This window comes from Python bivittatus, unplaced genomic scaffold (genome assembly GCF_059951505.1).
Source record: "Python bivittatus isolate LINGU-HERP-01145 unplaced genomic scaffold, Pbiv_v1 ctg000120_np1212, whole genome shotgun sequence".
In the NCBI taxonomy this organism is placed as follows: domain Eukaryota; kingdom Metazoa; phylum Chordata; class Lepidosauria; order Squamata; family Pythonidae; genus Python; species Python bivittatus.
In genome coordinates this window covers 2,541,996-2,558,442 of record NW_028277037.1, presented here as the reverse complement: position 1 = coordinate 2,558,442, position 16,447 = coordinate 2,541,996, and the positions used below count along the sequence as shown (strand labels likewise).

Here is a 16,447-nt window from a genome sequence, read left to right as displayed (position 1 = left end):
AAAATGAAAACTCTAAAAAGACTACAAAACAGAAATCCTTTTATGGATAAATGTGAGTGCACTGTACAAAAGAATTTGGCAGCAATCACAGTCACACTTCAGTTAACGTGGGCTAAATTCGATCCCAGGCTGGTCAGGTAATTTACGAGCAGGAGAAACAAGCTTTGAACACATGATAGAAGCTGCAAAACAAAAATGCAGCGATTCTAGTTTCTGCCTAGCACAGGCAGAGAGAATTATCACATGGTATTCCCTGATCTATTAGTGAAGCAGAAAGGAGAGAACCAGCTCTTTAAAAATAATATAGTGAAATTTGAGTATGGGAAGCACACCCTTTTCCCACTATTAAAGACCCCAAAGGAAACCACAGAACTGGTCTTATGAGCTACCACGTAAGAATACCAGAAACATTACGTGGAAATAAAACAGTGAGTCCTGCTTGCAGGCAAAGGAACACGGCCCAAAGGCCTAAGTGTGGCAATTTTGAGGTGAAGGCAACAGGCCAGGGGTTACTCATGAAGAGGAACCTGAGATCCAACCTTCACTCAGGATCTGAAAGCCAGTGGGAGGGGAGCTGTGGAAGATACATATTTAGGTATGTCAAGAACAGAATCTAAATGATTAGACCTCGTGAAACTAAACGCCAAGATCCATAGTGGGATACTGTATAACAACTGGGATAAAACATTGACTTTTAACAACTACAGACAGCTGAAACATTATGTTCAAGACTAATAAAATTGGTTGGTTTCTAGCCACAGGCTGGTGGGCTCCAATTCTGCAGGAGGGAAATTAAAAGCCTCAGAAATAATGCTTCTCCTCCTGTAAGTGCCATGAAAGAATGGAATGACAAAAATGTCCATTTGGCCTCATGTCTTTCCTTGTGGTTGCAACAAGCCATGCTTGAGAAATGCCCAAATGCTTCACATCAGCACTCCAGTGGATCTTTCCTTTTTAATAAGCGGAAGAAAAACCACTGTGACATCCATAGTTTGGAACCCAAAACACAATGCCTGTTTTATCATTACATTTCCACTTGCTTTCAATATTCCCAAGCGGACAGATGCTGTAATTTATTGATTGCACAGATCCTTTCCCCTTTTCAGTGTTAACTGCAAACAATACTAAAATTATGCATTCATAACTGCAGCATTTTTCAAAAGCTAAAACCTAAAATTGGACACGAATCAACAGTCAGGACCAATATTTAGGAAGGCTGATGTTGCTAATACTAAAAGAGCATATAGTTCCTGTGGCTTCCTCAATCAGTGTAGACTTTCTCCAGCTGCCAGCTTTTGGTAGAGACTGCACAGTTGCTCAGGTTTAGGAATCTCAGCCCCAGGAGTAGGTGGGACTTCAAAATCAGAAGAGCTCTGGGAGTCAATTTGGACCTCTGGATTGAGTGTTTCTGACCTTCCTTCTTCTTTGCTCCTCTCATCTACTGATTCCGTTTGATGGGGAACTGCTGTACCCCAATCTTTGGTTTTGCATTCAAAGTTAACTTTGTCTGTAGAAGGTGCACCATGATCCAAAGGCTTGCTACTTGGCAAGTCCATTTTCTTTTCTCCTGTAAAGAGATGAGGTGTATAGGTCATTATTCTTTCGGCTGCCCCCTTAAACTCAAAATTCCTTCGTTCTTGTGAGGAAATGAGTACGGTATCACCTTGACTGTCCCATCCTTGGCTACCCTGTTCAGATATGTGGGTTGATTGAGAAGAATTTTGAGAGGAGATGTGAGTTGAGTCACTAAAATCGTCATCGTTGAAAGGGTAGGGAGAATGCTGCTCAGCTGAGTCTGTGCATGGCAGATGGTCCTCATGGTCAGAAGTCTCTGAATCTTCTGTATGTCGTCTAAAGAAACTATCCCATTTTGGCACTTCCAAGTTAGACTGCTGTTGGTCATTTTGCTTCCCTGTATCTGTTGAACAGACAAGGCTGTTGGGGTTCTGCAACACTGCAGTGGAGTCTGTTCTCGGTAATGGAATTTCAGGAAGAACTGTCTCTTTCTCATATTCTTCCTCCTCTTCATCTTCATCATCCTCATCATTAGATTCTTCACACTCCACAAAATCAGCCTTTAAAGAGGTAGGTGTAGAAGATGCCTTACAACTGTTATCTCCTTGATGATTTGGGGGAAGAGGTTTGTCTGATGTTCCAATCTCTGACAGTAATTTTGGAATCTTGTACTTTGTAGGAATCAATTCAGTATCAAAGAGATCATCATCCTCATTATCATCACTACCACCATCTGTCAAGACAAAATGGCAAATTAATCTGAAAAAAAAGAATCCTTTTTGGGCAGAGAGCCAAACTTTGGAGAAGAGGCTGCTCAAAACCCTCATTCAGATGCTGCATGGAGGGAATTTTCCAGTTTGCAAATTTTCTATATTCAACAGCTCAGGATTCTCCTGGATATGTGGTATCGGGTGGTGTGGTAGCTAAAGTATTGATTTAGGACTTGGGGAGACCTGGTTTCTGGTCTGCTATCGAAACTCCCTAGAAGATTTCAAGCCAGTCATTATCTCAGCTTAACTCTATCACACAAGGTTGTGGGGGGAAAACTGGAAGACAGAGTGCTAGGTATGTTCTTTGAACTCTTGGAGGAAAGGTGGGGGTATAAATCTAACAAAGAGGCAGTTTGGTCTAGTGGTTAAGGCACCAGGTGAGAAAGCAGATGTTGAGTTCTAGTCTCGTCCTAGGCATGAAAGCCGGCTGGGTGATTTTGGGCCAGTCCCTCTCTCTCAGCCCAACTCACCTCACAGGGTTGTTGTTGTGGGGAAAGTAGGAGAAGGCAGGAGTATTAGTTAAGTTCACTGCCTTGAATTATTTATAAAAATAAGAAAGGCGGGATAAAAAAAATGATTGTCTAAACTAGTATATTTCAACGTTGGCAACTTTAAGATGTGTGGACTTCAATTTCCAGAATTCCCCAGCCAGCCATGCTGGCTGGGGAATTCTGGTAATTAAAGTCCACACATCTTAAAATTGCCAAGGCTGAAAAACACTGGTCTAGACCATATATCAAATAGCAAGGAGGAGAGAGGTTGACATGAAATATTCTACGTATACAAACGTCCATATTTTATATTGGTCTCTTTGTCACAATAAAGCTAGATAAAAATCCTTTCCCCAGAGGAGAAATTTGTTTGATATTGGGTATTCTATGGACCATGAGTGATCATCTGAAGTCTCAAGGGGTGCAGCCTGGACACTTTTTATCAACTCATCTTCCATTGGTCATAACTAAGCCACAAGCAGAATTCTTTGGAGCTACAAATGGAATATTAATTCTCAGCTGACTTCAGACAACTCATGATCCTATAAGGAGCCATCCTACTTCCTCCCAAAGCCACGACATCATAGAAGCTACTTTTACTGCAGAAATTGCAGTTGCTTCAGACAAAATCACGAATCAGTTCATAGTAATGCTTGTCCACAAACCTGTATCCAGTTCACAGGCTTGAAACTACTGTATGGGAAATGTGATGCTTAATTAAACGTGTAGAAGACAGCAAATATGCCAACATAGCTTAGTGGTTAGAGCAGTGTGTTGAACTCAGGTGACAGAGACTGACCTAGCCAAGTCAAGTCATACGGTACTAAGAAATATGGGGAAGACAAGAACTATTTGCCACTTTTTTGTTATAGGAAAGCGGGGACAGTAAAAAGATCTTAATCTTCTCCAGTTGGTGGGGCTGCTGATGCGAGGAAGGGTACTTTCCCATTAATACTGATTTCTTAATACCAGGTTGCCTCTTAAATGACAAGGAAGTGGTAATTACATGATCATTACCAAATACAATGTTTGTTACAGAGTAAACACTGGCCTCCTTCAAGTGGAATTCAACTCCTGACAACCTTATGCAGCTTTCTTGCCTGCAGATTGGAAATAATTTGCTAGTCCCTTCTTAAATGTTTCCTTCAATTTAATAATGGAGATGCGCTCAGGATGACTGACTGCTCCTAAACCACAGTAATTTCTATCTTCACCTTTATCTGGTCCAAAATTTAGAGGGAATCCCCTCGTCTTACTTGGGCCTAGTAGCTCTGAGGTTCTTGCCCTCTTCAGCACTCCAAGTGGCTTATAAGTTGGCTGGTTATTTTTTCTGTACTTTCTGCAAAACGGCTCCAGGCTGAGGAGAGTAAAAATGGTACAACTTTACAAATTGTAATTCTTAAAGGGACAGAAGAGAAACGTATGAAATACAGAACTGGAAACGAATCACATCATCTCACTTAACTTTAGTTAAATCTAAATGTGAATAAATCAAATTTAGGTTTTGTCTGGGTACTCCAATTTTGGAGTCCAGCCACCTGGCTTGGAAGGCACTATCTATCCCTGGGTTAAAGGATGGCAAACCATGATCAAAATATTTTTGATAAAACTAGCCAATGAAGAGTTTAGTGAAGGTCAGCTTGATTTTGATTCCATTACCATAAAGGGAAAAAGATGGACACTGTCAGGCTCAGCCCAAGAAACTCCACGGGACGGTTCAGGAATTGCTCAGTTACTTTATTAACTTACACCTGCTAGACAGAATCTTGCCAGACTAACTCTAACTCCCAAAGTCTGCAACTAAACACTACGAATTCCTTAGGATGGTGCCAGTCTCATCCTCTTTGCTTTCACACGCTCAGGCTGTGGGCTGAGGAGATACTTGAGATTCTTCTCCCCATGACCTTGAACCTCCTCATCCAAGTCCTCCATCATAGATACTTACTTTTCTTTAACCTTGTCCTCCGTTGAACCCACTGGAATTACATTGGGGTACACATTCTCTGGGCAAATATGGCTCAAGAAATCTTGGATCTAGAATGGCAGATTGAAAAAAGATGTATTAATTGCTAGTAATTAATGCCTCACCTTAATTTCTTGCTTTGCAACAGCTTGAGAAGCAAGTAGTTCATAGATTGCACACAATGCTTTTTTATAGGGTTAATTATTTTTGTCTATCTCTTTCAATAAAATGAATTAACTCAGCCATACACAAAGCACATTGAGTAAAATTATTGGCATCAATACCTAATACTATAAAAAAAGAAGGATGATCATTTCAGGCAGGAGGCCTTGGCGGGGCGGGGGGGGAAACAACCATCCTGGAACATTAAATCCATGGATATTTCTTTTGGTTTTTTTCTGCTTTGTTCAAGCAGTGCACCTTCGAATAAGAAAATGAGCAGCAAACCATAATATTCATGGTTCAACTCTGGAGTGAAAAGGACAATTTTCTTTATTTTTCTCATATTTTCAATGTTTTTAAAAAGGCCCATTTTCTTTTTCTTTTAAATAATTTTCATTAAAATATGGTTTTACAAAGATTTTAAAAACTACAGGAACATAGAAAAAGAAAAAGATTATAAAAGGGTAAAAGAAAAGTGAAGAATAACAAAAAAGCAAGAGAAAGAAAAGTATCTAAAGAAGCGACTTCCGATCTTCTTTGCAGCAGTTATAAACATAGCAATGACCATCTCCACCCTCCCGTATTGCATATCGTAGTTCCCTTCTTCCCATAAACAAACCTTTTTAATCAATAAATCCCAAAATCAGCAGTTCATTCTCATCCATTTTGAGCAAAAATTCTACAAAGGGTTTCCAGTCTTTATAAAAGTAATTGTAGTTCCTTCCTTAATCAAACAAGTCAATTTAGCCATTTCTGCAAAGTCAGCCATCTGCACAATCCATTCCTCCATTATTGATGTTTCTGTAGTCTTCCATATTTGTGCATATAATAACCTCACTGCAGTTACCATATATAAAACCAATTGTCCAAAACAGACCTGCCTTGCTCTGTCAGTGGCAATGTGGAATTAAAGATGGCTCCTTTCACAGCAGGTATGAACTGCTTTGAATACGTCAAGATCTATTACCAAAATCTTTCCATCTCAAAGCCTCTACGAACTACCAGGCCAAAAATCTAAAAGAAGTATTCACATCTGTGCCAACAGTGATTGTTTTGTATGTTGTACAAAAGTATATAAACATAATCTAACAAAACAAATTGGAACTACATACCTCGCTATAAGAAGAGTGAAATGAAAAGCAAGCCCTGTAGGAACTCATTCCAGTCCTAAACACAAACCATAAATTAAATTCATTTCCTCTGCTGTCGATCAAAACAAGATCATCATCAGCTTAAAAACAAAAGCTATACATCATGAGTACAAATCTGGTGTAAGGAATAAGAAAATGTTCTTTACAGCAATCTTCCTGAACCTAATGTCCTTCTGAAGGAATATGGTGTCCTCTGAAGACCCATGATAGTCGAACACATCTGGGAGCCACAAAGCTAAGGATGGTTCTTCTAAAACCTCAATCTCCTGAAGGAATCTTAGTCAATCTATGACATTCACAAGTGAAAGGGACTTGGTTCTGGATGAAAAACTGTCTTTCACAGGCTTAACCCTATACATGTTCAGGGATCCTGCACTTCTAACAAGAAGATGCTGAGGACAAACCACACAAAATATCCATCACTTGCTCGCACTTGGAATCTTTTTAATCTTTTGACTAAACTCTGATTAATTAAGGCAATTTTTATGGTTAGTATTCTATAAAGCTCCTAGACATTAACGCTCATATAAGTGATGGCTTCAAAAATCCCCTTTTACATTCTGTCTTCTCCACAAATAAAAAATAAGCAAGCAAAAATCTATGTCTATATTGTGAAGGGCAGGATGAAAGAAGAAACATAAACACAAAAGATCTTTTTACTTTGAATCAGTTTCAATCTCTAGGACCACCTGAACTGCATCCCAGAGTACTGAAGGAAATAATAAGACCAAATCATCTCAACTAGACCTTAATTAATGTATGCATTAAAAGAAGTGCCAAATGAATGTTTCTAAGTTGTGGGAGCAAGCTATGAAAAGAGTAAGTGAGGCAGAAATAGAGATAAAATGCTGATTTTAGAAAAGTAAAATGTATCCTTTCTTTACCTCATAATTACACTGGTTTTCCGTGTCCTTTCTCCAAACCACATGGTGGATGGCTTGACACTAATAACATGAAACTGATGTCCATTCTGGGAAGTAATTCCACAAGGCAGTTTGTTCCCTCGGAACAATTCATCATCCTAATGGACAGATAGCATCCTGTCAGATCATACATATTGGCTTTATTTTAATAACTGTTCGCAGAAATGACAACGATATAAAAGTAACTTTGTAACCAATCCTCACATTTACGACCTTCACAGGTCTATAAAGCAAAGGAAAACTGAAGTAAGATCATAAGCACCATCATGGTTTCACTTAGCAACTGCTTCCCTTAATGACCGAGTTGCCGGTCACAATTGTGGTTGCTAAACGAGGATTACCTGTATGTAGTTCTTTCATTGCAACAAAGGCGTTTTTAACCTTGAATTGTCTAGTACAAACATTGGCTGTCTATAAATAAATCAACTTGTGAGTTCAGCTTCTTCCTTCCTCTGGGATTTTTGATTGCTTCTAGACTCCCTATTCTGGAATTTCCTGCTGCTCTGCCATCAAAGTCCTAACCAGGTCTGATCCTGCTTAGCTTCTTCAGGATTAGCCAAGGTTGGCTAGATGCTAGCCTGTTTCAAGCCTGGTGCCTTAACCACTACACCAAACTGAGTATAGCCTATAGCCCTGGGGTTTTCTGATGGTCTCTCCTCCAAGTACTAACCAGGTCTAAACTTGGTCAATGTTTCAAGACCAGCCACCCTCTTCTTTAGCAGTATGATCAGATGAAATTCAGAGCAGTTTTTTCCTGGTCCTGGCATCCGCTTAGTGAAAGCTCTTTCCTATAAAGGTCTAAGCCTTCCATCTATTAATTCAGGAAGGTATTATTCATATAGTAACAGCCTAATAGCTATTGTCAATGATTCTACACTGCATGGTTTTCGTTGCATCTTCCTTTAGCACATTTAGCACACGTTCAACCAGAGGAACCACTTTAGTAAAACAACAGGAAGACAACCCGCATTCTTTGTAAAGAAGATACATACCCTTGGGTGGCGACATGCGTGAATCTGGGTGTGCTGATTTGTGGTAACATGGTAGAGGATTTCTGGCATGTTTTTAAACATGTCCAACTTGTTCACATGCACCTAGGCCAATAAGTCAGTATTACCAAAGTTATTTTAGGCAACTCAGAAAAGAGACAAAAGCCATAAATTTCACATTCACTTTTCAGCAAAATCCTGGAAGAGAATGAAGTTGTGCCTCCTGCCTCTCCCTGCAAAACATCCCCTGGCTCTACCTCTTCATTGCTGGAGTCACAGAGAACTCTAAGCCAGGTTACTGAACCAGCCGTAACTTTGTCTCGTCCCACTGAGTCAGAAAACAACAGCATCACTGCCTTCGCCAGGCGTGACACAGGCCAGTTCTGTAAGCTAAGGGCTTCATCCTTGCAAGGCAAAGCCTGCGCTGACACATTCACGCCAAGAAAAATATTGCCACCTTGAATAGGTGGAAATGAGGAGGAAAACACTTGAGGAGGAAAACACACAGGAAGAGAGGAAGTAGGCCTTAAAAAGCAAATGCTAAGAAACCATTGAGTAAGACTGCTGTGTTCATATTCTACTTGTGAGTTTCAAGACTGCCTCTGACTGACCATCCAGGACAGGGTTTCTCAACCTTGGCCGCTTTAAGACATGTGGACTTCAACTCCCAGAATTCCCCAGTCAGGAGTTGAAGTCCACACATCTTAAAGTGGCCAGGGTTGAAAAACACTGATCTAAGGAATTAATTGCATTGCCAGTTGGGGGAAAGGAAGATCCAGAGGAAATGATGGTCTTGGTGGTCTCTTGTGGCTCATTTTCCCCTACCTGAGCTAACTGTTTCTGCCTCCAGAGTCTCTTTCCAGTCCCACATCCTGAAATAGATTGTCTGAATGATGGGACCTAATTGGCAGCTGAAGCCTGAAGAACTGTCAAGTCCACAGAACAGACCTTTCCTAATCTAGTATTTTTAACTGCATCTGTTCAGAAAAGAATTTCATAGGAATGCAGTCTTACCTTGATTCCAAGCTCTTCACTGAGATTTGTGAATAAATACTCATATCCATAAGCTGCTTTGCAGTTCAACCATACCACATGATAGGGACTTTGAACCACCCAGCTTCGCACTAATTCCATTATCCCCTTCATACATTCTTCCTAATATGGAAAAGAGTACATATGATGATTTTAACTTAAATGTGATGATACTACACACTTGGGTTGAATCGTTGTTGAATTCAGTCTCAGCCAGAGTAGATCTCTTAATTTATGGCACTGAGTATTTGGAACAGACCCTGCTAAGATTTGTTTTCAACTTTCAAGGAAAATGGCAGATGTGCTCAGTTAAACAAGATAAAAAGGGTAGTGGATGAAGTTCTGAAATAAGTAACACTTTGAGATCAAAGCAGACTTGGAGGAGGGGTTTGTACAGGCTGTGTTGGCCTGTGTGGATCTGTCTTTGTCTGTTTTTTCCCTCTTTCTGCCTTTGGTCCAGTCTCTTATATTTTTTTCATTGCATTAAAGCAGATCAGCACCACATGCCTATTTCTCTAATATGAAATCCCTTCAACACAAACATAAATAAAATCTCCTTTGAAATCAGCTTGAAGACTAGATGACAGTAAAAGCTTTCTTTAAAGTAGGGGCAGGCAAAAACAACCTGGGAGATTTCCAAGTGATTAATACGAAATAAGATTTGTGAACAGAATGCAGAATACACCATCTAGAATAAAGCAAAATTAAACTATAATCGTAACTCAGAGACTTCTTACTTGGAATACTTGGCAATCTAACACAGGATAAGCCTGAATTAATTATGTTACATTGGAGAGAAGCTCTTAATTGGCTATATGGCTGCCCAAATCATTAATTTTTGTAGATGAAACTGAATGTACAAATTGCCAGGAGTTTCAAGTGGAATTCTCAGAATTAGCAGCTTGCCAAGCAAAACTACACCATAAATAGGAAGACAGATAAAACTTTACTGTGATCCCCGATGGCTAGAGCAAAATGTGTCCATGTTATTTATTTCATAAGGTTCGTACATTCATGCTTCAAGGTACACCTACTTTCATCTGCATTATTAGTTGGTAGAATGGATTCATTTGCATATTATATACACGTTAGCATAGAACTACATGATTTTACCTTTTCATGTTACTTACCCGGCTTGGTATTTGATAAAATTTGGGATCATAGAATGTGGTGTCTAAATAGACACTCTGGATATCTTTCACTCTGAAAAGAGAATGGCAGTATTGATATTGCATCTTGGCATAATTATGTCAGCTGCATGTTAATCCTTAAGCTCATGTCAAAAATACACTCCATTTGCTTTTACAAAATAATTTGATTTCCTAGCAAGGAAAAGCAGGACATTCACTTTCAAGCTTCTCTCAGCTGAGAATTGAAAGCCATGAGCACTTTGGTTCAAGGACACAGATCTCTGATAAGTAATTTATTGCAAGAACTGGGAAAGCCATTAAGAAAGAATTCTACTATAAAATGCAAACCCTATTTATAGGAAAATTGACTGTCAATTCTCTCACGTCTTTCTCCCACCTGCATGAGGCAACAGGTTGCAAACCTCATGGTTGCGGGAGGGAGGGACAGTTGCCCCTTGTTCCTTGTTATTGGAATAAACTAATCAGGTCTTAGGTTTTTTCTTCTGACCTTGCCAGAACTGGCTCTCACACTTATTATACACTGTGGCTGTATTTGCACGGAGTGGTATGGATCCCTCAGCTTTGAAAACTCACCAACTCCTCTGCCAATCAATCAATCTATCAATCAACAGCAAGTGCAGCCAAAGCACAGAGGTAGATCACACAAGAGTATGTAAAGGGCTTTGGGTTTCTCATATCATAGGATTGGTGGGAAGTAGTATCCTCAAGCAAGTTTCACCTGCTACGTTCCTCACTTTCCAACATGCTAAGGACCTGAGATCATTCATCAATACTGCTACCATGCATGTTGCAAAATACCCAAAGTAGGGACAATATCTGCAGTTTCTTCACAGGCCTACTATGGGTGCTCCAGGATTGAGAACGTGCCTCACCTGCTTCCTGAATGCAAAAGTTCCATTCGAGCCACTTCTCCTCTTGCAAGCCTGAAATCCCCCGTATACAACACAGTCCCATTTTCACCTTGGAAGAGAAACCTGGGTGGGAACATATTCATTCATTATTCATATTAATTCCTATTATTATATGCTATTATAGAATATGAATATGATTCATATCCATTCCATTCACTGCTGACTGACTCCTCTGGCATCAGGAGGTTGCAGGGGATCAGCTTTATTGTTTGGAAGCTGCATACAAAGGAAAAGGAAGATTCTCCTTGCTCCCGTTGCACAACAGAGTCCTCTAGATGACTCACACAGAATTGTGTCCCAGACTGGGGGGAGGGAGAAAGTTTTTAATCCATCTCCTCTAGTGGAAATACAAATGCCACTGTCAAATACCATCTTTCGTGGTCATTCCAAGGAACACAACAGACCACCTCTAAAGCGCCCTCTAACTCCATTTCACCTCATGCAGAGATCCTTCATCAAATTCCAGGAAGTGCCTGCCATCCTGAGATAGGTCCATTTCCAGCCTCCTGAAATCTCATGTGCTTGCTGAAAGTTCTCCTCACATCACACATGCTTCTCCAAAGAAGGGAAACTTACCAGGAAAAAAATGGGTTGTTTTTTTTTTGCATTTTCCCAGGCATAACCCAACTCAAACAAAACAGTTTAGTCTACAACTGCAACAGGACGGGATGTCACAAATACTGCTTGCCTTGCTGAGTTTCCCTTGCTCTCTGGCAATCCTAAAGAGCTTGGAGATCTACCCCAAGAGCAAAGTAAAGGAGGGGGTGGGGAAGGGGTTTGCTGAGACATGGAAGATCTTCCCTTCGCTTCCCTTCCCATCTTCAACTGGAAATACTGTCTCCATCATCTTGCCCCTCATCTCACGGACAGGATGACTCAGTAGTGCAACAATGGCCAGAGCGCTCCTTCTTCCTAACTCCATCTGCTCAGCTTTGCCCATTCAGAGCCGGCTGAGTCTGGAGACTTGGCTTGGCAAGGGAAATGCTATGCAACAAGCAGGCTGACACCTTCAGAAACGGGGCGGAGAGGCTCACCAGTCCCAGTGCTTTTGCTCGGCTAACCCAGTTCTTGGGCGTACTGGATGCAATGAAACGGTGTAGAGAAGCAACACAGATGTAATGCCAAGGCCTTCCCCAGTCCCTCTCTTCTCTAATGAGAATCCTATCCAACCAGCCTTAACTGCCAAAACAGCCTCCAAATCTGATCTGGGGTTGCTAGTTTATTTTGCTTGGTTTATGTTTTAGGAAAAGTACTTTTGCCTGATTTTGTACCATGTTGATTTAATGTACTTCTGTAGAAAAAAGGGGTATATTTTATTCGTTTTACAAAACGTTATTTTATAGAAATATACAAGGTAAGCATGCTGCTTTCAATAATCAAGTGTTAATGCCCCTAAACAGGGTCTGACAAAGGAATCAGAGGAGAAAGAAAGCATAAAAGTGTGAATGAGTGAGGCTAATTACACTTAGACCCTCATGAAATGTAAAATAATTATGGCAAAAGAAAACAAAATATACACATTTCCATATTTTCATCACTGCATCTGATAGCAAAAGAAAATGCATACATAACTGATCCTGGACAATGGCCGGCCGGCAGAAGCGTTACCTCTATATCTTCTTTCTGGGAGGGAAAGGCGAAAAAAGGGATTCAAATGAATTAGATAACAAAGGTGTGGAAAAAAGTATGGGAAGCCCTTTATTTTTATACCAGAATCTGGTCCCCAATTATTAGCCACGGATAAGATAATAGAAGTCACCTACTTAGGATTATTCACCCATTTGTTGGAAACAGGGGTGGCCAAAACAATTTGAGGTCAAAACCTTCCAAACATCCCCTTCTGATCTTATCAGAAATGTTCCAAATTTCTCAAAAATAATGTGACTTCTGAATTGTGTGTTTTTGTTAGATCCCTTCTGCTAATGGTTGAAACAGCCATAAGAAGGAAAAAAGCAATTTCATCCTCTCTTGCCCTTAAGATTTTCAACAGAGTGCATAGAAAAGAAATTACAAACAAAACAAAACCCTACCCCTGCCCACCTCCTCCGGAAACAACAATCCACTGTGTTTGCAAGAATTGAGGGTGGGTTCATGTTAGAAAGTACTAAATATAGGCAAATATTTTGATCAAAAAGGTAAAGCATTCAGTTTCAATTGAGTACCTCGCCTGATGCTTCTTCAATGAGAGAAATCTGAGTCGGTGTTTCAACTTCCAGAGCAACCTAAACCATACAGACAGATAAATTCTGAGAAATGAGATATATTTATGGCACCCCAGTATGTGTATCTTTATAGCAGGATGATGTAGGATAGAACACAGATGTGCGGAGGCCATGCCATTAAGGTGCAAAGCCAACATTTTGTTTGCTCTGCTCCTAAATTTTTAATTGAAATTCTCTTTTCCCAATCATGCCTTTGAGTTCCTTGCCATCTAATTCTCAATGCTGTATTTAAGAAAATTCAACTAAAAAAACCCAGAAGACAAAAACTACCTTTTAAGACTATTGTTCTTACATCTCGGTCTACACTGTTAATTACTAGAGTTTATTATTGCCATTGTGGTGTTTATAGGCATTAAATACATACAAGAAATGGGTAACTCACAATGTGATTTTCCCAAAATTTGTATCGTGGACTAGACAGTAGCAATTCCTTTGTCACAGGTGAACAATACAGGTGAACTTTCAAGCTTGCAAGACAGAAGAAAAAAAAATATAAATATTCAATGCAATTACAGGGAAGAGAGGCTAAAGAACTTAACTGCTTATTCTACTTCCCAAGAATCTTTGGATTAGTGTTCCAAAATACAGCCTTCCCTCCACAGCATTCAGCACTTTGGAATATGACAGATTCTGTTATTTAAAACTTACAATCCTACTAATATAGGATTTTGGATTCCAGATATCATTTCCTGCAGGAATTTCCTTTCAACATTTCCACTCTATAGACAGTAAAACGTAACATTAACACAAGGTGTAGTGATGACCACTAATTTGGATGGCTCTAAAAAGAGATTGGATAAATTCAGGGAGGATAGATCTATCAAGGACTATATCACGGGTTGGGGGCAGCATGCTACCAAAGATCAGTCACAGGGAACAATAATGGGATATGTCTCCATCTCCCGTTTGTGGCAACTCAGAGGAACTGCATAGATGAGGAAGAGCCTTGACTTGAACCAGGAGAACTTCTTAAAGTATTCTCCGACACCTTAGTCAATCCTTATCCAAGCTATTTATTTCCCCAAGATATGAAAGCTAATGTTCTCCACAACTGCATGAGAAATTTGAAAATTGCATCTAATTGCTAAATATGCCAAATTCTGCATTGCAGAATTCGAAATAAGCCTTAGTAAATCTCAGGCTTCTTGCAGACTTTTCAAACTACACTTAGACCATGTTTATAGTCTGAGCTACACCTTAATGTGACTTGTTTGATTTGGCTTAAAGTATCATGGGAACTCAGTCTCTGTGATTTGCGAACAGGACAAATTTGATTTAAATGATCAGGGAGATTAACCTTAAAGGTTTAAATCACAATTTATTTACTAGTCAGGAAGATTCTAGTAAAAAAAAACCATTTTTGAAATAATTGAGCATGTATTCTATACTATGCAGAGAGTATATTTTATTTTTAGAAATACATTAATTGTATACATTAATAATACATCAATACATTACATCATTTAGCCACAATGTTTTCAGATTAATTTTCATCAAATAAATAAAATGCTTTTAGTACCAAGCATATTGCCATACTACTGAAACAATTAAGGACTTTACTAAAATATTCCCAATCTCTTCTACAAACTTCTGCCATGAAGAGTTTTTTTTTTAATTAATCAAAAATATATTTCAGGACCACAAATTTATTCTTCAAACAGGTCTGCAGGAATCTGCTCTGATTACTTTTTATTTCACTTAATATTCTTCCCTTCTATCCATTGCTTTTAAAGTTTAAACAACCCCAGTCAAATGCAATGTTTCAATGAACTCTAAGTGATACTGGAACTTCTGGAGGAAGATTTTTTTGCAAAGAAAAAAATACATAGAGAGATAAGGAAGAAAAGATAAGTCAAAGAAACAGGTAAAAGAAAATAATATGCTTTTCAAAGAAGCTCAAATAGAAGTGAATGCACTTTGATGATCTTGCAGGACATTACTAAGTCTGTTCTTTTAGCAAACTTTAACAGAAACAGTTATTTACCTACACGCCAGTCGTCTTTTCATAGGAGGGGCTCTCAGGCCTTTCATGTGATCTAAATAAATAAAATCGTGATGATAAATTAAAATAAAAAAATATATAAATCATTAGAAATTTGCCACATTAAATATAGCCTTCAGCAAGTTTCTCACTTGTAAGATATCAGTACCAGTCTGAAAAGCAGGGATTAGCTTCTGCTGGGTCTTTACCAGACTGTATGAACATTTAAAAAAAAATTTCTCATTTAAAAAATAACGAAAAAGCCTCTTCCAAATTGAGCTCAACTGCTGGAGACTTCATGGCAAGAGGACAAAAGAGGACCCTATAAGGAGCAGATGTTCTGCTTCAAAGGCTGAGTTTTTTTCTTCTCAAGTGATTTCATACCAACGGTTTTCTTGCTAGCCTTTTTTATTTGCTTATTTCGCGCTATGGACAGCACACCCCATCGGGCTTGCCTTCTTCGGGCTGCTTTTTGCGCCCCAGCAACGGCGCTGGGATTTCCTGCTGGTCTCCCGTCCAACCCCGACCGGCATCTTTCCCGACCAGCGCCACCGGCTCACCCTTATGGCAGTGGGAGAGGAAGTACGCGCGGGCGCGCAGGTTCTCCCGGTCGAAGCGGTCAATGGAGAGGCGCGGATACTCCCGCATCACCCCGCCGAACCTGCTCATTCTGCCGCCAGCGGAGCCCCCCCGCCCTTCCGCTCCGGCGACTCGCCCAGACTTCCGCCAGGCTCTTCCCGCCACCGCCTCATTGGCTGAGGCGACGCCCAATCACAGAGAAGCCTCTCCATACGCATGCGCAAATGGGAACGCTCGGCTGGGGGTGGAGCTACCTTGATCACGGGGGGAACGCTGGGGATCGCTTCACACGTGCTGAGGAATCTGCCACCGGTTGAGTCCTGGTGCGGCCTTACTAAGGCGTGTGCAGTTTTAGTGTCCTAGCGCTCTTTATTCTGACTGAAAATTATCCCACCTCTGAAAAACAAAGAAGGGAAAGTCTGCCCCAGCCAAAAGTGGCTTCATATAAAAGACACGTGCCTTCGTTCCCCTTTGCTTGTAAGCAACAATTTCTGGATGGGGCTCTCGATCCGGCCTTCGCCAACCTGAAGTTCTTGGTGATAATGAGGATAAACCAATAAAGGATATACGTAATCCAGACTGTTTTGTACTACAATTCCCAAAATTC

The 16,447-nt window shown here is 40.1% G+C and overlaps 1 protein-coding gene across 1 annotated transcript; it reads right to left on the bottom strand.

The window, feature by feature from the left end:
* Nucleotides 1-3: 3 nt before the first annotated feature.
* Nucleotides 4-15,984, bottom strand: DCLRE1C (DNA cross-link repair 1C). The gene is made up of 14 exons (XM_007429922.4): nt 15,822-15,984; nt 15,265-15,316; nt 13,663-13,747; nt 13,221-13,280; nt 12,626-12,681; nt 11,020-11,121; nt 10,127-10,199; nt 8,979-9,119; nt 7,968-8,069; nt 6,937-7,073; nt 6,014-6,068; nt 4,722-4,810; nt 4,033-4,133; nt 4-2,248 (listed from the first exon to the last, which is right to left on the bottom strand). The coding sequence occupies exons 1-14, from the start codon at nt 15,928-15,930 to the stop codon at nt 1,266-1,268; spliced, it is 2,145 nt and encodes a 714-aa protein (XP_007429984.1). The 5' UTR covers nt 15,931-15,984; the 3' UTR covers nt 4-1,265.
* Between the last annotated feature and the right edge of the window lie 463 nt (nt 15,985-16,447).

Excerpts from the sequence above, each read along its gene's own strand:
- DCLRE1C (XM_007429922.4), bottom strand. The coding sequence starts at position 15,930 with ATGAGCAGGTTCGGCGGGGTGATGCGGGAGTATCCGCGCCTCTCCATT. Across the intron at positions 9,120-10,126 it reads TTTATCAAATACCAAGCCGG|GAAGAATGTATGAAGGGGAT; the intron begins GTAAGTAACATG and ends TTTCCATATTAG. Across the intron at positions 8,070-8,978 it reads GTGAAGAGCTTGGAATCAAG|GTGCATGTGAACAAGTTGGA; the intron begins GTAAGACTGCAT and ends TTATTGGCCTAG.